The sequence below is a fragment of the Camelus bactrianus genome, chromosome 15 (assembly GCF_048773025.1).
Source record: "Camelus bactrianus isolate YW-2024 breed Bactrian camel chromosome 15, ASM4877302v1, whole genome shotgun sequence".
In the NCBI taxonomy this organism is placed as follows: Eukaryota; Metazoa; Chordata; class Mammalia; order Artiodactyla; family Camelidae; genus Camelus; species Camelus bactrianus.
In genome coordinates, this window is record NC_133553.1 from 41,109,731 (window position 1) to 41,132,039 (window position 22,309).

General features: G+C 42.7%; 2 protein-coding genes across 5 annotated transcripts in view; one reads left to right on the forward strand and one right to left on the reverse strand.

The window, feature by feature from the left end:
* Positions 1-17,946, forward strand: part of TMEM178A (transmembrane protein 178A) — a 49,281-nt gene extending 31,335 nt beyond the window's left edge. Inside the window, exons 2-4 of the mRNA XM_074378763.1 lie at positions 4,234-4,347; positions 7,136-7,273; positions 16,952-17,946. Coding sequence (XP_074234864.1) covers positions 4,234-4,347; positions 7,136-7,273; positions 16,952-17,193 — 494 coding nt within the window. The 3' untranslated portion in view covers positions 17,194-17,946. The remainder of the gene's footprint in view (positions 1-4,233; positions 4,348-7,135; positions 7,274-16,951) is intronic.
* The window catches only part of THUMPD2 (THUMP domain 2 tRNA and snRNA guanosine methyltransferase), a 55,721-nt gene continuing 50,926 nt past the window's right edge, over positions 17,515-22,309 (reverse strand). For 2 of the 4 annotated variants that reach the window (XR_012511881.1, XM_074378759.1), the window contains one exon: positions 17,515-17,798. The gene's annotated coding sequence lies outside the window, so the exon portion shown is untranslated. Of the gene's footprint in view, positions 17,799-19,975; positions 20,610-22,309 lie in introns of all 4 variants that reach the window. The other 2 variants (XR_012511880.1, XR_012511879.1) reach the window with 2 other exon arrangements.

A 22,309-nucleotide genomic window follows, 5' to 3' on the forward strand; every position in this document is an offset into this window, starting at 1 on the left:
TTCAGATGTTCTATTTCTTCTTGAATCAGTCTTGGTAGTTTGTATCTTTCTAGGAATTTCTCATTTAATATCCATTATCTAATTTGTTGGCATATAATTTTTTCGCAGGATTCTCTTAATACCACTTTTTATTTCTGTAAGATTGTTAGTAATGTCTTTTGTTTCATTCCTGATTTTAGTGACTTGATCCTTCTCTCTTTTCATCTTAAATGATCTAGATAAGGATTTGTCAATTTAGTCTTCTCAAAGAACCTATTTTTGTTTTTATTTTCCCTATTTTTCTATTCTCTACATTATTTCCATTCTAATTATGTAATCTGTCTCCTGCTTTGTGTTTAGTTAGTTCTTCTTTTTCTAGTTTCTTCAGGTGGAAAGTCAGGCTATTGATTTGAGACCTTCTCCTTTAATGTAGGCATTTACAGCTATAAAATTTCCCTCCAAGCAATGCTTTGGTTCGATCCCATAAATTTTGATATATTGTGTTTTTGTTTTCATTAATCTCAATTTCTTACATTTCCCTTGTGGTCTCTTTTTTGACTCATTGGTTGTTTAGAAGTGTGTTACTTAATTTCCACAGATTTCTGAATTTCCAAAATTTCCTTTTGTTATCGATTTCTAATTTCACTCTATTGTGGTCAGAGAACATCTTTTGTATGGCTTTCTTTTAAATGTATTGAGATGTGTTTTATCACCTAACAGATGGTCTACCCTGGAGAGTGTTCCGTGTGCACTTGAACAGAATGTGTATTCTGCTGTTGGGTGGGGTGTCTGTAGGCGTCTGCTTTGTCTAGTTGGTTTATCGTGTTGCTCAAGTATTCTGTTTCCTTGTTGACCTTCTGTCTAGTTGTTTGCCCATTACTGAAAGTGGAGAACTGACGTCTCCAACTATTATTGTTGAATTGTCTATTTCTCTCTTCAATTTTATCATTTTTTCCAAGTGTTCTGGGGCTCTGTAGGTAGGTGGATATATGTTTATAGTTGTTATATCTTCTTAGTTGATTGACTCTCTTATCATTATCAAATGTTTTTCTTTGCCTCTAGTAACAGTTTTTGTCTTAAATCTTATTTTGTCTGCTATCAGATAGCCATTCCAACTCTCTTTTGGTGCCTGTTTGCATGGTATATCTTTTCCCATCCTTTTACTTCCAACCTACTTGTGTCTTTGAATCAAAAATGTGTCTCTAGTGGACATCATAGAGTTGGATCATGTTATTTTATCTGTAATGCCAATCTCTGCTTTTGACTGGGGTGCTTGTCTGTTTACACTTACTGTAATTCCATTTATGTTTACCCGTGTTGTAATATTACAACTGTTCTTCATTTCTTAATACGGATTCAATTACTGTCCTTTCATTTCATCCTGAAGGACTCCCTTTAGTATTTCTTGTAGGGAAAGTCTGCAAGTAACAAATTCTCTCAGTTTTTATTTAACTGGAAATATCTTCATTTTTCCTTCATTTCTGAAGGATAACTTTCTGCATATAGAATTCTTGGTTTATAATCTTTCAGTGCTTTGAATATGTCATCCCACTCCCTCTGGTCTCCACGTTTCCTGATGAGAAATCAGCTTCTAATCTTTTGAGGAACCCTTATACATGATACATTCCTTTTTTCTGGCTGTTTTCAAGATTCTCTATCTTTGACTTTCAACAGTTTGATGATGATGTGTCTGGGTATGGATCTCTGTGAGTTTATCCTATTTGTAGTTTATCAGACTTCTTAGATGGGCCAATTCATGTTTTTCATCAAATTTGGGAATTTTTTGACAATTACTTCTTCAAATATTCTTTTTATCTTCTCTCTCTCCTCCTTTCCAGGACTCCCATTATACTTATTTTGGTATGATGGATGGTGTCTAGTCACTCTTTGAGGCTCCGTTCATTTTCTTTATTCTTTTTCCTTATTTTCCTGAGATGAGATAATCTCAATTGATCTGTCTTTAAGTTTTCTGATTCTTTCTTCTGCCTGTTTAAAATTCTTTTGAGACGCTCTAATAATTTTTTTAAAATTTGTTATTGTACTTTTCAACTTCATAATTTCTTTTCTTTTCTTTTTCTTTTCATACTTTCTGGCACTTTACTGATATTCTCTATTTGGTGAGACATCATTCTCATACTTCCCTTTAGTTCCTTGGCTACGTTTAGTTCCTTTAATTCTTTGAACATATTTAAAACAGCTGATTTAAGGTCTTTGTGAGGTAAATCCAGTGTTTGGTCTTCCTTAGTGACAGCTTCTATTGACTGGCTTTTTTTTTTCCCCCATGTGTGAGCCATATGTTCCTTTTTCTGTGTATGTTTTGTACTTTTTTATTGAAAACTGGGCATATAAAATCATATAATGTAACAACTCTGGAAGTTAGATTCTTCCTTTTCTCCAAGGTTTGCTATTGCTTTTCTGTTGCTGCTGTTTGTTTCTTTGATGACTCTTCTAAACAAATTCTATAAAGTCTGTATCCTTTGTCATATGTGGGCCCTGAAGTTTCTGCTTGGCTATCTTAGTGGGAAGTGAATGATTGGTCAGAAGTGTCCTTAACTGCCTGGAACCAATAAATTCCCAGTCTTTGCCTCCAAGCTCTGTATGTGTGTTGGGGGCATGTGTTCAACCCTGCTTTAGCCTTCACTTCCTGCTTACATGGAGCCTCAAGGTTAGCCGAGGAAGAGTATCAAGTGGAATGATAGTTTGGAAAAATACAAATGTAAGCTGTTAAGACATTTGCAGTCTGTTATCTGTTGTTATTCTCATACCAGATCATTTGCTCTTTGTAAGCACAGGCTTTTTCTGACTTTTAAACACATAACTTATATGTCAGCACTGACTTATATGCCTTAGACCTCACAACCACTGCCATGGACCCAAGTTGAAGAAACAGAAAAATAAAAGAGCTTTGAGCTTTTAGAGAATCTGTGGTTTCATAGGAAAAAAAAAAAAAAGCTTCCACAAAGCAGAGTTAGTCTTGGGTAGTGTTTATAAAGCTGCCTGCATCTTAACTTGGGATGTTCGTTAAATTTCAGGTTCCTGCCTCCATTCTGAAACTTTTGATTGAGAATATCTTGGGTGGGGTCCAGGAGGCTATATGTTTAGCTCCCCAGGTGATTCTTATGCACACTGCTGACTGAGACAGTTCAGGGAAGATGATCCTGTAGATGCCTTCACATAAGGGACTAACTGGCTCATGATGTAAACGGTGCTCAAATATTAATCTCCCCCTTTCAATGCCTGATTTTTAAAAAATTTCACTGTATTATTACATTTCCTTGAATTCCACCAATTAGAGACTTATTTGCATCCACAAGGATATTTTTTAACAGCTGCTGGAGTTAAAGGATTAACTTTAACTCACCGCTCTTTAAAAATTAATCAGATTGCATTTATACAAACTGACCAAGATGACTTACAATGAAAGAAGGATGTTTTGTTTTGTTTTAATTTGAAGGGAGGATAGATACTTTCAGGGGATTTAGAAGACTTTAGGGGAAAAATAAGCCTGTGTTAATTTATGCAATAAAAGCATGGGTTGGGAGGGAGGGTAGGAGAAGATACCAGAGAAAACAGTGGGTACACTTGCCCGTTTCAAAATATTGTGCATACAACCAGAAAAGGGAGGGGAAAATTTCTTTCTCCTTTCTGCTTTCAATATTTCCCTTTCTCTTATGACCTAGAATTCAGGGCAGTAAACTTTGTATTAAGGAATTACATCGGCTGCTCTAGGGTTAGTTAGGCTTTCGTGGGTTCTCCACAGACCTCATCACCACTTCATCCACCGTGTGGAAGATGTCTTTTTTGGAAAAACGTCTCCTGGTTTCCAAATAACACACTTCCTAATGAGCTTTTTGATTCAATCCACTTGAGAGTTTGATGTTGGATCCAGTTCAGATGTATGAAATTTATCTGTGTTAACTTAAAATTCTAAGCTAATCTCTTCCAACCATCTGTATACTTTTAGGCCATTTTCTCCTTGAGGAGTTTTGTGTTTAGTTAATACAAGTTCAATGTTGAAGAAACAATTAGGGGAGTTTAGATCTTGATCCCATTTAATACATTCAAAAATGAAGCGTAATTTTAAAAAATTATTGCATATTTTGGGTATCTACTGCTCTGATTTGCCTCTATTCATGTGAGAAATAGAGAGATGAGTAACCCCTCCCCCCTCAGGATGCGTTATCCTGCCTTCAGTTTCCAGAGTTCTGTTACAAATGCACAGACTATTAAGTCACATTTCTTATTTCCTTCCAGGTATCGCACAGCGATGTACAGCTATCAAGTACCACTTTTCTCAGCCGATCCGCTTACGGAACATTCCTTTCAACTTGACCAAGACAATACAGCAAGATGAATGGCACCTGCTTCGTGAGTATTTCTGGGAAACAGTTGGAGAGGAAACGGTGTCTTTCTGAACAAAAAGTGTTCCCACCCGCCCTCTCAGGGTTGGACTGAAAGATGCTGTGCTGACCATACGTGGGCCTCCGGGGACCCCATCCGACCTGGTCAGAGACTCACAGAGTCATTTCACTGAGCTGTGGTCACCACTTGTTTACAGATCAAACGTGGGGCTTTGTGAGACAGGGCAGCGAGCGTATCTGTCTCGGTGGCATCAGTAGGTACACAGGCCACCTCCGGAGCCTTTTCTCTAGCAAGCCATGTGCTGCAAGGATGTGACTTGGCACTTGTCTTAGTGAACCATGGAGATTATACCTCAGGTGCTCTTATTTTTGTTTTGTTTATCCAAGATTCATTTTAGTGACTGTGTCTATCTCAGACCTCGGTATTTCTGCTAAGATACCTTTATGAGTGTATGTTGTAATTTTCTCAGAGGGTGTCTGTTACTTCCATGTCCCAATGGCAGGAACTATCTTTTTCACTGTCAGGAAGATGTGAAACTCTAGAAAGGAACATGAAAGGTGACACCCAAGAGGGTGGATATTTACCTGAAAACGGTTGATTCATATGCCGCCTAGAGATAGATAATTCAAGAGAGAAGAAAAAAAACCAGGCTTAATTCTTTTTAGTGTTTACCCTAATGGACATTGTCATCTTCCAGTGAAATAAGCAGCAAGGATGTCAGCAATCTTGTTTGGTGACCAAAGTCACTATGCGAAACCAAGCAGAGAATCATTTTGTAAGTAAATCTCTCTGCAGATCAAAGGGCTCTATTTTGAATCTCAAACACGTAAATGGGAGCTCTTAAGATACTGCCACAGCAGTGGTGTAATTTTAGAAATATTATTTCTAATTTAGGACGTGGAAAGTCATTGGCTAAAATGTGGCTTATTTCTTAAGAGTATAACTTCCTGAACATTCTTTCTTGCTGGCTGATCTTAACGATCATTTCTTGGCAGATCTTAGTTAGAACCTCATCTCAGTGCTCTTATGTCTTAATTCTTTATGAGCATGTTTGGCATTCGTTGCCTTAATCATCGGTCCAAAAGCCACATAATCACTGGTTTTAGTCAGGTGAGAGAAGATCATCACAGGGTCCTGAAAAAGAACCGTATCTCTTTAAGAGTTTGTACCCTGTTCCTGCCCAGCAAGACAGCACTGAGCATTCTCTTAATCCTCTTTGAAGTTCTCAGAGAGAGATGCTTCTTACAGTTTCATACATGGCTCTTTCCAAGAAAGTTACACGTGGTGATCTGTACTGTGTTTACCAGATGAGCTTAACATGTCTGGTACTAATGCACATCCCACGTGGGTTATGTCTGAACCTTTTGCTTTTTAATGGCCATAGAAAATAAAACTTGAACCATAGGGAATTTAGGAGGTTGTGAGATAATGGTGGTGAACTTACATCGTATTAGATGTCTCAAAACAACTTACACCTTTACATTAAACAGCCCCTCTAAATGATCCGTGCCCGCGACTCCTAGCTCTGCAGTGTCTACACGTCCTCTTCTAGGCTGTGATGCCCTGCTTTAGTTTAGATGCTCTGAGCTGGAGATGAGAAATCCCTTTAAAAGAAAGGGATGGTCCACGTGTGACAAGGGCAGGACTGGAAGCTACCATCATCCACCCTCTCTATCCATCACCTCTGAGTCACCCGGGAGCCACAGGAACATACAGTGAGGTGGCGGCACCCTTGCAGGGTAGCCCACACTCACACAGTGGAGTGTGCCTCTGGTCCGGGCTCCGTGTGTGCCCAGATGTCCACGATCCACCTTGCCCAGACCTGTTGACTGGCCTCAGAGGCAGACTTATGTTTAGGATCTGTTGCTTTCAGGAGGGTCATACAAATTTAGCTCACAATTTTAAAAATTAGCTTTGTTCCCCAAAAAGGGAAATAGAAAAAATAAAATGGCAGGAGGGTGGGCAGTCAGAGGAGAGGTGTACCCAGGAATAGGTAGGCAGTCCAGCTCTTGGTGTGGCCTTGAAGATGAGGGCCGGGGGCTGGGTTCCTGGCCCAGTGATCACAGTTGTGTTTTTGTGATAAACCAAACTTGATGGTTGGGTACACAGTGGGGCTTGGCCCGTGGGAACAGTCCTTCCTTAGCCTGGGTATTTGGGTGCTTGGGTTGTAGGCCCTGTGTTTAAGGAGAGACAGTATTTATGAGAGCTGTCTTATGTGTGCATCTTGGGCCCTATTTCGGTTACAATTGCCTTCACTTTCTCATGTCTCTTTTGAAAATAGACAGGAGTCAATAGAACTGAAAAATAAAATAATTGGCATCCTGGGTGTGCAGGTAAAACCATATTTCACTGTAGCTCACTTTTGAGGCTTTTCACCCCAAATCAGATTAATTACAGCCACAACAGTGGTGGTAACCTACATTTCTGTTGCTCTTTTAAGGATGATAAAGATATTTGGCAAACCTTCCTCACTCTCAGTTTGCTGAGTAACTTGCTCTCTGTTACCCAAGTTCACCCTTGTGTGGTCCTCTGGTCTGTTTCCTACTGGGTGTGGACTTGTCCATGGACTCAGGGAGGGTAGAAGTTGACCCCTCAATTTGTTAACACCCCATCTTTACCTGTGTGAAATACCTGGGAAGAGAATTTCCTAAATCACCCTGGCCCCAGAGACCCTGCGTCTGTTCACGGAACTTACTAATTTTTGCCATGTCTACAGGGCGCTTCATTCTCTAATTTTCAAAATTCTCTAATTTTCTTCCGCTGACTTTTGCGAATGTTTGTGTTTTGAGATTAGATTTAAGAAGAATCACTGCCGGCTTCCTGGGCATGGCTGTCGCCGTCCTGCTCTGCGGCTGCATTGTGGCCACCGTCAGCTTCTTCTGGGAGGAGAGCCTGACCCAGCACGTGGCCGGACTCCTTTTCCTCATGACAGGTACGCAGAAGGCCTCCGCACCTCTCCCCGCAAGAGGGAGGTTCGCCGCGCCTGCAGCTATCTTCACTTTGTTCTCTCTCCGTTCATTTACTTTTTGCTTGTGAGAAAAGCGACCAGAGGGTCGTTTGGCTTTGGTAGGTAACGCAGACTTTAAAGAAAACAACAGTGTTAAAAATGCAGCCTTGATTTTCCCCCTTGTGGCCCATTACAAGGTTAGATGGAAGTATCTTGGGTTTACTCTCCCTATGAGCCAGCTCTGATTTTTCTGTCCCGTGCTGTGCCCCCAGCCTTGGCCTGGACTCTGGGCCAACACAGGCCACTGCTTATCAGGAGCCCTGGAGGAGGGAGAGGGGGCTAGCTCAGCGTAGCCCAGCCCCCTGGGCTGAAAGTCAACTCAGAGTCCACTCGGAGTGATGATGTCGTTGGGGTCATTTGTACACACAGGACATTCATTCATTTCCCTCCACAGATATTTTTTGAGGGCTTACAATGAACCAGTCTCTGCTCTATGTCCTTAGACGTACAAGGATTAAGACAGACAGAATACTCCTCCGTTTCTGTTGTAGGGAGACACAAACAATAATTAGTGGAAGTGATAAAAGCTGTGAGGAAGGTAAAGGAGTTGGAACAGGGGACCCTATTCCACATGGCGGGGTGTGCTCCCAGCCCTAAGGCAGGGATGGGTCAGTGTATGTGTTTTGAGCCACAGAAAGACAAGCAGTGTGGCCAGAGAGCAGGGAAGCAAAGGACAGTATCACATGGGGTGGAGAAGCAGGCGGTGGCTTGGATTTTAATCTGAGGGTGATGGAAGCCACCAGAAGGTCTTAAGCAGAAGAATGACCTGATCTTAAAGCAGGAGATTGGCCGGGGCATGTGGGGACATGACCGTGGTCTTCCTGATTAGCCGGTCAAGGACAGTTTTGTCTGAGAAGGAGTCAGGAGCTGGGTCTCTGGCTGACACTGACTGAAGGTGGCTGCAGGGAGGAAATCTCTCCTCCTGCTCCTTCGCGGAATGTCAGTGTGTTAGTGATTAGTGAGTGCCCAGATGACAGTTTCACAAAGCATTCTCAGTAGCAGAAGTCAGATTGCTCTAGCGGGGTGGCCATTTGGAGTAAGCTTATTTCTGCTCCCCTGCGGTTCTGTTACTCAGGTTACCACGACTGGGTTTTCTAGCCCTTCTCACTGTCCTGGTCACTCCCTCAGACCCACGTTGATGGGAGGTGGCCGCACCCCTCGGGCTGGAACCATTTTCTCTGTCCTTCAGGGCTGACAGGGAGAAGGCACCTTGCCTTCTGGTTGGTCACCCCATCTGCCTCAGTAACCCACTTCTGGGACAGGGGCCCTTCCTTCTCATCCTGTCCACTCCTGTCATGCCCATGAGATGGCACTGTCATGGGCAACAGACTGGAATGTGGCTGGTCATTGTAATCATCCCCATAGAGCATTCAGAAGTCACATGAAATGCTGCAGCAGAGTACCAGCTAAAGTTCTCCAGATTTGGGTGAATACACAGAGGCTGGAGGACTGCAGCACAGGGAGGCTAACATTCTGGTTCCTGAGGTTTGGAGGAGGATTTGTACCCTCAAGACCAACCATTGGGTGGCTGCCCGCATACAGGATTCATTTAAGATCCAAATTATAGAAGGAGCAGGCGAGGCTGGCAGAGAATCAGAGAGGCCTGTGCTGCCCAGGGGATTTCTTTAAGCTTAATGGTCATGAGCAATCCCCCCCACCCCACCTTCTTCCCTCCCTTTATTAGTGGAGCGCCCGTTTTCCTGACTCTTGTCCTCCCATACATCAAAGAAGTGCAGATTCACTGGAAAGACCGCACACCGCACTCTCCGATCAGGAATATGAAAGTTGCTGAGGGCCAGACAAGAGGAAATCCTCAGTAGGAGTCGTTTTTAAAGACACTTTTAATATGGGTAATGCATGAATAATTTAGGATGCTCTTAGACAGAAAACAATTGTTGGCATTAAAATAAATCACAGGACCATAAAAGCCAGGCTTAGTGAGTGTTCCCTGGAAGGAGGAGGGGCTGGTTTGGTTTTAAATAAAAGGAGGAGGGGGGAGTTCAGTCTTGGGTGGGCTCAGGGGAGACCCAGGTGCTGAGTTCCTTCAGCCAGTCCCACCTTCCCCTGCTCAGCTCATTCTTGATGCATCTGCGGACTGTAAGGGAGAGAGGGAGAGAGGAAGAGACTAGCTAGTCTGGGCCGGACTAGCTCATGGCTCAGCAGGATTTATCATCAAAAGTCCCGGTGCAATTTAGGTAAACAAAAGCGAAACAAGCAGAACAATAGCCATAGTAGCAAAAACCACAGCCACCCCTGAAGCACCCCAAACTTATAAACCTGAAGTTTGATAACCAGTCCAGAAGGACCAATGGACACAACATTTTTTTTTGTTTTTTTTTTTGCTTTTGATTGCCCAAACAACATTGTTTTTGGAATAAAGGAGAAATCCATTTCTAGATCCCACCACCTGAAAAATTAGGTTGTTAAAATTTTTTCCTTATTCTGGACCAAATCTTACCCAAATGTTTTGTCTCATAAAACACACACACACACACACACACACACACACACTCAAACAAAACAAAAAAACCAACAAAAGAAAAGAAATCAACAAGGACCTACTATATAGCACAGGGAACTGTATTTAGTATCTTGTAGTAACTTATAATGGAAAAGAATCTGAAAAAGAATATATGTATATAACTGAATTATTTTGCTGTACACCTGAAACATTGTAAATCAACTGTAGTTCAATTTAAAAAAAAAAGAAAAGGAAAAAATGTTTGCAGCCATCATCACATGGAAAGTATGTAGTTTTCTGGGCTTCCATTTAGCATCGTAACCACAAGCATTCCCCATGTGTTGTTCTGTATTTGGTTTTTAATAGCTTTTAGTAGCTGCGTGTTCTTCCATGGAGTGGATTTGCTGTGTTGTGTTCCCTTCCTGTGGGATTTAGGGAGGTTTGTTTCATTTCTGCTACTACAAATAACCCCTTTCCTTTCCCCTTCCCTTTGTAAACACTGAAATAACCATGTTAATCCACAGACTGAGATAAATAAGCAGAAGGACCTTCCTGTGTAGCAGCGGAGTTGAGAGCAAATCAGGGTTAAAAGAATGTATTTTAATTAAGCACAAGTGTCTTCATCAGCTCTCGTCGGTGTCACTCCCACAGATTTCTGAGGCTAAACTTAGCCTCTTCTAATGCGCCGGCATCTTCATTCTCTACCTGAATTTATTAGCCAAACCTTCATTGAAGATCATCAGTGATGTGACAGTTTAAGATGCTCAGTGGAAAACACTCTCTCTCCTTCTGCCTTACTGCGCACAGACAGCCCTTGGTTACCCTCCCGCAGAGCAGCAGGGCTGCTGACTGTCAGTTCTCAGTCCTAGTCCCTGGGGCCTCTCAGGGGTCTTTCAGCCAGAGGACATCCCTCAAGGGCCCCAGATGTAGCCCTTTGACTTCATGTCCTGTGAGGTTTCACCCCCAGCATCACAGAGGCTTCCACAGAGGACTGAGGGAATAAGACTCGTCACCTAGCGGGAAGGGGCTGCCCATTCCCAGACTACACTGCTTTCAGGCCCTGTGAGTGCATATCTCCATCAACTTTAAGTGATGCCTTCTATGAGATTGCCATTGTGATCATGATGGCTTATTATAGGTTATAAACATAAATATTTTAAAGGGTTCATTTATTCAATGCAAACATTTTTAAATCCAATTTTTATGTCTCCCTTGTAGGGTTTAAATAATCTTTTAATATACTAGGAGTCTCAAAAATTGGAAGAAGCTTGGTCCTCCCTTGTTGGGGACTGCCATTCCCCTTCACAGGCTGTGCCCTGAGTGACCACGGCTGATGGGGGAGGGCCTTTGGGGCAGCAGAGAAGGAGACCAGCCCAGGCTGTCCCAGCAAAGCTCAGGGAAGGGGAACACCCATGTTAGGCAATCCTTTGTTTTACTTCAATATATTATATTAAAAAAAGAAAAGACTCCTTTGTAGATGTATTAAATTGTCTAAGTTATCCATAGATTATGACCTAAAACTACAGGTCCTTAAAGACATATCTGAAACCCTTGAGGCCAGGTGCATCTTGGAATTTATTTTAGAAAGGTAATATAGTGCATACAGTCCATGTTATCTAACACCCCAAACAGGGTCTAAAATCAAATACTTTAACATTTCTGTAGCAAAACATATGAATATTCACACTGAGCGAGATCAATAAGGACTATAAATAGCCTCATGTCATGTCAGGTCAGGATTTGCCACTCAGTGAGTTGGCTGCAATCTTTCAGAAAACGAGCAGATGTTTTTTGAATTTAAGAATTGCAGAGTGTGGATTTTGTATTCGATTTTTTTTTTAAGGTTTGTCTGTCTCATTAGTCCTGCCCAGTCATTTAGCGAAGGCAACTTAGGAATAGCTTTTTGAGAAATCTGTGTGAAAAGTAGCGTGAGGCATTTTTTTTCCTGAAATTGCAAAGAGACCAGAATGATGGGCAGACCGTCTTTTGAAGGAGTGGGAAAAAAAATCAATGTTTATGCCTTTGGGCGTTACAGCTACGTTATTTATCAAGCAGACTAACCAGGGTGAAGCCACTTCCACCCCTTTCTGCCTTTCAAGCATATCAAAGGAGGGCGGTCAGAAGACTGGGCCGAGTTACCCTAATTATATCGTATCAGCTGGCCATGGGCACCGTGAAGATTTTAGGGAAGGAAATTAGGTTGATGATCTGGGAGGGCAGCATACATTTACTTCTGTCCTGATTCGAAAATATCCCTTCCGGTCCCATAATTCTCTGATATCACGGTATCTTCTAATTAAGAATACTGGCAGAAAACCTTTTAATATTTTATAAGAAAAGTAGCTGCATACAGAGCTCTATAGAACCAGTAATTATTCACCCTTTTGAAGATGCTACCCGCAATAGCCAGGACTGAGTCTGGGACTTAGGAAACCCTTTCCCCTGGTGCCAGCACGCGGGCTGAAGAGTATCAAGGGTAGCAGCCCCAGGGAACTCCTGCTGGTCAGGGGAGAAGCAAAGGGGCAGGCAACGCCTAAGAGGAGAAGGGAGGAGAGGTGACCTCTCTCCTCGTGGATTTTCAGGAAGGACTATTAATTCGACTTTGAACTTTTGGAATGCAAGGCTAGTGCCTTATGTTGTCATGCCCTCATCCCATATTTTGTAAGATTGCTACTGACAAAAATGCAACTTTATCTGAGAGAACTTGCTTTCCAGGTAAATCCTACAGGAAGCAATACGGGATGCACTGGTTCTTGGCTGTGTAGAACTTACCGTATCGCAGAACTCAGTTTTGTTCAGTAGTTTTGCTGCCTCCATGTCCTCGGCACTATTAGACTCTGTGTGGGACTTACAGGAAGTCCGGGAGGTCTCCACTGCTTTTCCCTGAGATGCACACTGCACAGTTGAGTGGAAAGAACACTTGGGGTTCCTGATCACATCAATGTCAAACCAATGATGGCTGTGACCAACAAGAGCTTACTAAACTCAGCTACCTCTAAGAAGGTCACAGTTGGGTCTGGGACATAGTAGATGCTTGATAAATAACTCTTGAATAACTGATTAACATTAAAATAGTAAAATCTTGCTTAGGCCTATAAACGGAATAGAAATATACTTCATACACTGACTCCTCCTCCCCATGATGTTATCAGCTGAATCGTGCCCCACTCTGCATTCATGTGATGAAATTCTAACCCCTAGTACCTTGGGATGTGACTGTATTTGGAGATAAGGCCTTTAAAGAGATGATTAAGTCTAAATGAGGCCCTTAGGGTGGACTAATTCAGCATGACTGGTGTCCTTATAAGAAGAGGAATTTCAGACGCAGGTGGTTACAGAGGGGGGGCCATGTGAAGGTACAGGGAGAGGACCACCACCGTCTGTAAGCCAAGGAGAAAGGCCTTGGAGGAAACCAGCCCCACCAGGACCTTGGTCTCACTTTCCAGCCTCCAGAACTGTGAGACAGTGAACTTCTGTTGTCTCTACCACCCAGTCTGGGCTGCTTTGTTACGGCAGCCAGAGCAAACTAATAGACATGAGGACTGTGCACAGGGAACCAAAATAGAGCTCCACAGCATCAAAGCTGCCCTGAGACTGCTCACCTGGCTGCAGCTGAGATGTTTTCATCCTTTAAAAAACACTTTTTCTTAGTGCCTTCAAAGTTAGAAGGGTTTTTCTTTCCCCTCTTTAAGGTATCTTGAATGGGTTAGGTCTGTTTTACAAAAGCTTGTTGCATACGTTGGAAATGGTGCTTTGTCTCCTCTTTTTACGTTTCTTTGTAATAATTAGAAACAGTCCTGCCCATCCCACAAATAAGAGGGGTCACACCTCCTTACGATGTGAGGGTCTGGAGAGGGGAACTCTTAGATATGCTCTTTTGTTCATCTTTGCTTTCCTATCCCCCAGAGCCACTTCAAGAGTATCTTGCAGGGAGAAAACATGTCACTAAAGACCAGCCTCCGGAGGCTTTTGTGGGAAGGGGGCGGGGCAGACAGAGGGCATATTTCCAGCTCATGGTACCTCCTCCATCACCTCCTCCCTCTCCTGAGAGAGTAAAGGCAGCAGGAAATAAAGCAGGTTTTCATCAAGATTTGACAATGCCTTATTCCAAAAAGAACTTAAGCCACACAGAGCTGTATGTATTATTTCAAGATAAAATAAATACAAATAAGTAATATAAATAAGACAAAGGAGCAATCAGGTTTGCAAGGCAAGATGGAGCCAAAGGTGAGATTAGTAGCCAAAAAGCATGCCATGAAGTCCCCTATTTGTGCCCCTGGTGGGCCACTAATGTAGCTTTAGGGGAGTTTCAGCTCTCTGGCAACTCGGTCAAGGAAAGACATTTTGTTAGTGACGTCATTCACAGTGTCCGTGACATCAGCACAAACCAAGTGCTCTCGGAAAGCACAGCTACTCAGGACACTGAGGGCAGAGAAGGTCATCCTGAGGTTAAATTCTCAGGTTAAGTCTTTTCTTAATCTTTTTCTATTCAGTATGAACTGGGATTGTTATGTTAACATTCATTTCACCAAAAGCAGTTTTATGGAGTGGGCAGGGGAGAGGTGCTAAAAGAACAAATGTTGAGGATAAAATCAAAAGGAGTTTGTGCAGAAAGAAAAATCCATGACATTCAATTTTGTTTTTAGCTGCATAATATTGAGTACTAGATTCACTCCTATTTTGGGAAATGTTCTTGCTCTATTCTTGCCATATTTTGGGTAACAGAGTCACAGAAATTTGACACTGCAAGGGACTTCAGGAACCAAGTCCCCCATTTTTTTCCCTAGATGAGGTTCAGAGAGGTTGGGTTAACTTCAAGGTCACACAGTGATTAGTAATAGATCTGGGGACCAGAATATGTATTCCCTGCATCCCAGCCCAATGCATTTGGACATCAAAGGATGCTTAAAAGTCTTAGTTTGAACTCAAAATTTCAGAGGTCAGTAAAACCTCATTATTTGTAAAAAGCCTTGCTTTTAGGTATTCAGCCGTGTGCAGGCAGTTAAATGTAGAATAGAGTTGTTTTTCCTGTGAACAAGTCATTGTTCCGATATTCTTTTACCTGTTAATGCTCCAGAGATCAGTTTTTTCTAACTGGCTTGTTGTTCTGTTACCAGCATTCATTAGAAGGACCTCGTTTGTATATAAATGCTGTCTGTGTTTTGGTGCCAGTGAAAATATTCACGTAGATGTAAGAACGTTTGCTCTTCACAAAATTTGAAAAAAGCACAGGAGTATTCTTTTTTTGACTGGACCATTCCTTTATGAAATAATTCTTTCCATCATGATCTTTCTTTGGAGAACTCAAAAAGTGTTATGTTTACTGTAATAATCCAAGAATAATCTAATAATAAAGCAAGAAGTCAGGAGACAATGTTTTATCCTCTTTAGAAAAACAGAATCACTTTAGAGTTTAAAATAGCATTAGGCAAAGAGTTAGGAAGTATCATATTGCCTCAGATCAACTGTCCTTTTCATTTAAAACATTTCTTTTCTAAATGCACATTTTGAAAAAGATTCAGGCAGTGTGCCCTTGTATGATTTGAGTGTAGGCAGAATTCTAGCACTTAAAAAATAGCATTGAGGTCACCTTTATTTCCTCCCGGTTGCTGCCTGTTTTGAGTTTGTTTTTCTGCTAGTGTTTCTGATCCCCAAAGCTCTATGAAAAAGGGGTAGGGGGGTCTGTTACTTCGAGCCCTCTCTTTTCAGTCCCCAAATCTATGTTTCTGTTTCCTATGGAGATGCTGCTAAGATCCCTAAGGTTACCAAAGCAATTTTCCAGCCAATAGATGTAACCTCCATTGTACATGGGGATAAACCAAAGTATGAAAAAGAGATGCGTACGACTTGGGACAGAGCTGGATGTTCCAATACTTGACTGGGTGCTGGTTTTTGTATTTATCACGCGTCTTCAGCTCAGCAACTGCTTCATTGTGATCACATGCCCACTGAGGGTGAAATAGAAACATCTACATCCTTGAGTACTAAAAATCCTGCGTTTTTTGTTTTTGTTTTTTTAATTGAAGTACAGTCAGTTACAATGTGTCAATCTCCGGTGCACAGCACAGTGTCCCAGTCATGCCTATACATACATATATTCATTTTCATTTTTTTTCCATTAAAGGTTATTACAAGATATTGAACATAGTTCCTTGTGCTATACAAAAGAAACTTTTTAAAAATTATTTTTATATATAGTGGCTAGCATTTGTAAATCTCAAACTCCCAAATTTATCCCCTACCACCCCCTTTCCCTGGTAACTATAGGACTGTTTACTAAGTCTGCGAGTCTGTTTCTGTTTCGTAGATAAGTTCATAGTGTCCTTTTTTTTTTTTTTTTCCATTTTGGGCTTTTGAAGCATTTTTTTTTAAAATCAGAATGCTGATTTTAGTGTTCTGAAAGGATGATTATACATAATGTGTTGGTATAAAAAAGTAAAATTTGAGGTCTGTCGCTTTTCCTTATGCCACCCAAATTACCTACATTCTGAATGGATGAATTATATGATCTTGAAATGTATGATGTCAGCTATTTTACATTAATTCCAACTTCCTGGCTTTAATTTATATTATTTAAAATCTTTTATTCATTTATTTAAAAAAAGATTTTTGAGGCCCTAGAATGTGCCAGGTGCTGTGCCTTAAAAAAACTTGTAAAAATTCATTTCAGACATTTGTCATGGGCAACATGATAAATACTAATGATAATGGTTATTAAAAAAGAAAGCAGACTTTGTATGATGACTACAACTGTCTAAAACGGTGTCAACTCAGGTGTAGAACAAAGGGAAATGAAAATCATTTGTAATAGGTTTCAGTGATTATAGAAGATTTTTTCCCCTTAAAAATAATTAAAATTTTTACCAAGTCATTTTTAAGAATAAAAAAAACCACAATTCAAATATACATACCATTTAATCAAGATAATTCTGAATAATTCAAGTTATCAGAATTTTCCCCTCTGTCTCTTTCACTCCTGTATCTCTGGAACCTCGCATTCAGTCTGGGCTGTAAAGGTTTTGCCAGTGTCTGGACTGATCATCTCGTCCGTTGATCTGACTGTCACAAAGGCCTGTCTGGCATTTGCCGTGTAGCAGGCAGGGCTGTAACCGATCATTCTGCTCTCTTTGTATTATTTATAGGAATATTTTGCACCATTTCCCTCTGCACTTACGCCGCCAGCATCTCCTATGATCTGAACCGGCTCCCCAAGCTGATTTACAGCCTGCCTGATGACGTGGAGCACGGCTACAGCTGGTCTATCTTTTGTGCCTGGTGCAGTCTAGGCTTTATTGTGACAGCTGGAGGTCTCTGCATCGCTTACCCATTTATCAGCCGGACCAAGATCGCACATCTAAAGTCAGGCAGGGACTCCACGGTATGACTGTCCTCACTCAAGTTCACAGCTCGGTGGCCAGTCTACAGTGCAGATGACTCTTAAAGGGGTCAGACCGGAGTTCGAGTCAGGACCCCAAGCACAAAACAAAACGGTCTTTTACATTCCAGCCTGTTGCCTGCCAGCCCCTTCTGGATGACTGATATCAAATCATGCAAAACCTCCATACCTTTCTAAGGACAAGACGACTGTGGATTCAAGTGTTCAAGTGCTTTAATGACTCTTTATGCTTTGACTCTGAGGCATGGGGAGCAGTGCTATGGAACATTTCTGGGTTTTAAAGAAAAAAAGGAAACCGCAGTAGAAACATTTGTATGATTGCTGTTTATTTCAGAAAGTTTGTATATAACAATTCCCCGAGTGTCGTTTCTATTGGCAAAAGGACTCCTAACAAAGCAAGTGTAATTTTCTTGTCATCATACCATGCCTGTTCAATTTTAACGCAGCACCTTCAGAACTTGTCCTAATGGTGTCTTGTTGTGTCAGCACCAAATACTTATGCATTACTTGTGGATGTTCCTTGTCACAGGGAGATTCTTCTGTTGCTGCCTTATGTATTTATTTTTAATTGAAGTCTCTTCCCCGTCCTTGTACTGGAATCAAAAATCATAAGAAAACCCAATCAACCGTGGAAGAGCGAATCTGTAACACTATGCAGTATTGCTTGAAGTCCTATCTGTCGTTCAGCCTGTCTCTTTATGTTAACTGGATTTCTGCATTAAATGACTGCCCCCTTGTTAATCTGGGCGTGTTTTCCCGTCTTTCAGCCCTGGCGCTACATCTCCCTAGCCCTTAGGACAGGCGAGAACTCTAAGACTCTCATCAGGCCGTATGGACTGCTTCATTTCAGTTAGGGCGGTCACTCTTATCTTCTGTAGCAACCACACACTTGCTAATTGATAAGAGATGTCGTTTTTCAAACTTCTTTTAAAAACCTTACTGTAGTATTTTGAGTTTTCTTCTCTGTTTACCATCTGCCTGGTATTTAGCCAGTGATAGATTCCTGGTCTCTGGCCTTATCCTTGGACCTCCTAAGCCAGTGGGTTTCAACCTTGGCTGCACACCAGAATCACCTGGTTAATTCTTTAGCTGTACCTAAACTGGACCCCACCCCAGACCAATTAATTCAGAATGTCTGCAGCTGGGTCTGGGCTTGAGTATTTTTGGAAAAAAAAACAACAAACATCTCAGATAATTCTGCTGTAGACCTGGGATGGGAGCCACTGGACTGGGCCAGAGCTGCGGTCATCTCCTTAGTAGCTAACATTTATTTAGCACTTACAAATTTGCCAGTAACTGTTTTTTTCCAGGTATAATTTCATTTAATCCTCTCAAAAGTTCTATGAGGTAGTAGTGCTGGGCTGCAAGCCTTGTAGCTGCCCAGGCTTGAGACCGAAGCAAGAGGCCGGAGAGAGACGTCAGTGGCTTATTGGACAGGGGATTTTACACATCGGAAGCAAGGTCCTGGAGCAACACCCCAGTATGTGCAACAGATGGCGGGCAGGACATGGCAACAGCCTTCACTACCCGGGGAGAAGGAGGCTACAATCTATAGGGGGAACTGACACCAGGTTGGCTCATCAGTTACCAGGGAAACCAGCAGCTGAGGCAAGAGGCACGTCCCTCACAGCCCCTCAGGTTAACGAGGATCACGAGGGAAAATGCTGCCCTTTAATAAACTGGTAGGTGGAGCTGTTCTGGCCTAAGGATTAGAACCATCACTGGGCGGGGCAGGGGGTGAGTGCATTCATGTGAGCAGGGTGTCTGGGAAGCTGGGGCTGGTCGAACAGGGGATGCACAAAGAGAACCGCTGTCAGCCGAGGGATGCTGAAGAGCGTTTCCAGGAGGTGAGCTGCCCAACTGGAAGGTGTGAGGAGCCGACATAATGCGCGAGGAGCCCACACGGAGCAAAACAGTACTTTATTGCAGTACAAGCGGGTGGAGTGCGTGGTGGGCGGCGCTCAGGTGTACGCACTTGCCCTTTTATAATGCCAGTGGCGCTTGCGTAGCGTTCATAATGCGGACTCACACTACTGGCGCATGCGTATTGTTCATAATGCGGAGTCACGCTACTAGCGCATGCGTACATTTACCTCTCACCCTGTGCAAGGTACTGTGAACTTTGGCTTGGGCCCCGCGCCCTACTCACTTAAGGCTGCCGACAGCAGCCATCCTGAGTGGCCCGACCTCACAGGTAGGAACTCTTACTCCATTTTCCTAATAATGAAGCTGAGGGGCGGATGCAGAACATTTGCTCATTTTTTTCTATGTGTGGGTATAGGACAACATTAAAACCCTTCCATGGTGTTTCCTTATCCTTAAATGGATGGATGGGCACTAGCTAACTTCTGAGCCTTGCCTTCTAACTCATGCATTATCCTGGCTTCTACGTATGTGTGAGAAAGATGCTTTGTAAACTTGGGGAAGTTGCCACACCAGGAGTACAACACCGTTTCAGATTTTAATTTTATAAAAGATGCTTTTTTTTTCTTCCCTTCATTATAAAAACAGATTGGGTACTCAAAAAAGGGCCATGATAATTTGCCTACCCCCCACCCAGAAACCAAGCCTGATTTCCAGGTGACAGTGTCCACATATTGTCACAGGAGCCTTTCGGAGGAGGTGGAATGATCTCGGTGACCACACAAGCTCTCACCGCGGCCCGTGGGTGTATTCCCCAGCAATCTCTCAGGCCTGTTTAATAAACCCATCCCTCTGGAGGAGATCAGAGACATATAGAAAGGGGCAATTATTTTCATGTATTACTTACGTGGGAAATTTCCAAAGCAGAAGAGCTATTTCTTTGATGTTTTTATTTAAAGATCCCTGCAGAAGATGCAAGACTCTTGAACATTTATATTCCAACCACCAAAGCGGCGTCTGAGTGAGTGACTTTTGAAGTTTCTGAGCAGCTTCCTGGGGCTTTGAGGTGTGAGTGGAAGAGAGCCTGGGAGTGACAGAAGGTTGAAGGGTTCACACACCAGAAAGATTTGCCCAGAAGCTAGTCAGAAGCCTCCCTGACTTCCAGCCAAAGTAAGCTCAGAGCAAAGTCCCTTACTCTCTGTTTACTGTCACAGAGTGTGAGTGAATGTTGCCAAAGTCAGGCATTTGGTCCCCAGTCCTTAGGCTTCTCTTTGGGGTGTTTTCTTAATTGGCTTGTGAATGGAGAGGGATGGAAATGGCTGCACAGCACTGCATGGGGCAGGAGTAATGGAGACAGTTGTGCTTCCTATGTTCTCTCGGTCCCACTTCTGGTTGCCTGCCTATAGCCAGACTTTTTTTTTTTGCCTCGGGGAATTTTTGCAGGGCAGAAAGCAGAGGTAGCTGAGCTCTTTGAAGTGAGGATGCAGTGGGTCCAGAGGACTGACTTTGTGAATGAGAAGTGCTCAGGAGCATCCCGGAGGCTGGAAAGAGAAAAGGATGGCAGCCCTTTTATTGGCTGGGTCCACAGGGAGGGTGGCTATGGGGTCTCCAGAGATACAGGGGCCCTGGCACCCCCAACCATGGTTTCAGAGCAGCAGAATCAGGGCTGGGAAGGGCCAAGCCTTGGGAGGATGGGCTTCTCAGTGGTAGCCAGTCTGACCCTTGGAAGGGCCAAGGACATTGGCACCGCTGTGTGTGTGTCCCCAGTAATGACTGAGGGCAAACTCCCCCCAGCCCTGCAAGAAAGGGCTTTGAGTAGGAAGTAAATGGATTTACAGAACACCTGGGATTGTAGACGAAGTGTTAGAGCAGGCAGATAGCTAGATATGAGCAGAGAAAGGGGGACGGTTGCATCTGTCGGCAACAGAAGGATCATGTCCACTTGCTACATATAGACAACATTTACAAAAAAAAAAAAGGGGGGGGGTGATTTACCCAAAACCTTGATTAGATGTCCATACGCCCCACGGGCCCTTCCTTTTAACAATGTCTTCCTTGGTTTATCTGCAATGTTAGAACCATTGCCATCCACTCCAAGGGAACCCTGCCCACTCCTCCTCTGCAGCACCATGGACCCTTGACCATTAAAAGTCCAGGATGTAGGAAACTTACATAGAATGTAATTTCTCCATAAAAGTCAGTGTATCTTTCAGTATTTATTGAATTCCTGCTAATGTGCCAAGAAGTATTCTAGGCACTTAGGAAATATCAGTGAAGCAAAACAGACCAAGGTTTTTGCCTCTGTGAAGCTTATTCTAGTAAAATGCAGTAAAATACAAGTTAAAAATTCACCCTTTCAAGCCCCACATGATTTCATAAATCCAGAATGAAAGTGATTCAACACAGTTATTAAGATAGATTTCTTCTGAATTAAGTTTTCACTGGCTGTGCAGTTCCACTCATATCATTCTTTGAATCCACTCTCAGTAACATGAAAACTACATTATTAACTTTTTTTTGAGGGGGAGGGGTACATTTGCCTCTCGAAGATTTCCTATTTGAAGCTTTAATCTGAGAATGACAGAGGTGTACTGCAGGAATAAACCTCAGTCACCTGAGCTAAGGAACCTGGCTCCAAAGGTTACCTGAGCCAAGGACGAAGAGGGACCTGGGATCCTAGAGACTCAGGAGGCCACAGGGTCAAGTTAACCGGCCCAGTGGAGGGCAGTGCATCTGGGGTGCAAATGCCACCTGGTCACTGCCTCCGGGTCTCTGCTCAGGCTGTTTCCTCTGCCCTGGGGACACCTCCCATACCCTTTCTCGCTCAAGCTGACCTTTCCCTGAGTCTCAGCTTCAACACAACAATCCTAGAAGCAGCCTTGAGCACACTACACAGCTTGAACCCCTTTCCCACCCAGTCACACTCTGCCTGCTAATCACCTGCTCACCCCTAACTGCATCATAGACTCTTGTAAGGTGTAAACTGTGTCTTGTTTGGGTTTTGTCTCCAGGGCTTAGCCTTGGACCCCGAGAGATACTCATGAATCTCTGCAGAATAAATGTATGAATTCAGAGTCACAAAGACGAACTCTCCTCTTGCCTGGACAGAACTGACTCCCTTAGCACGAATTTTAGGGAACCCATAAAAAAAAAATAGACAGTAGTGTAATAGGCTAAATGGAATGAGAATCTAGCTTGGCAAGAAAGGAAGTCTCATTAGAATAATTAAAAGGACTATTAA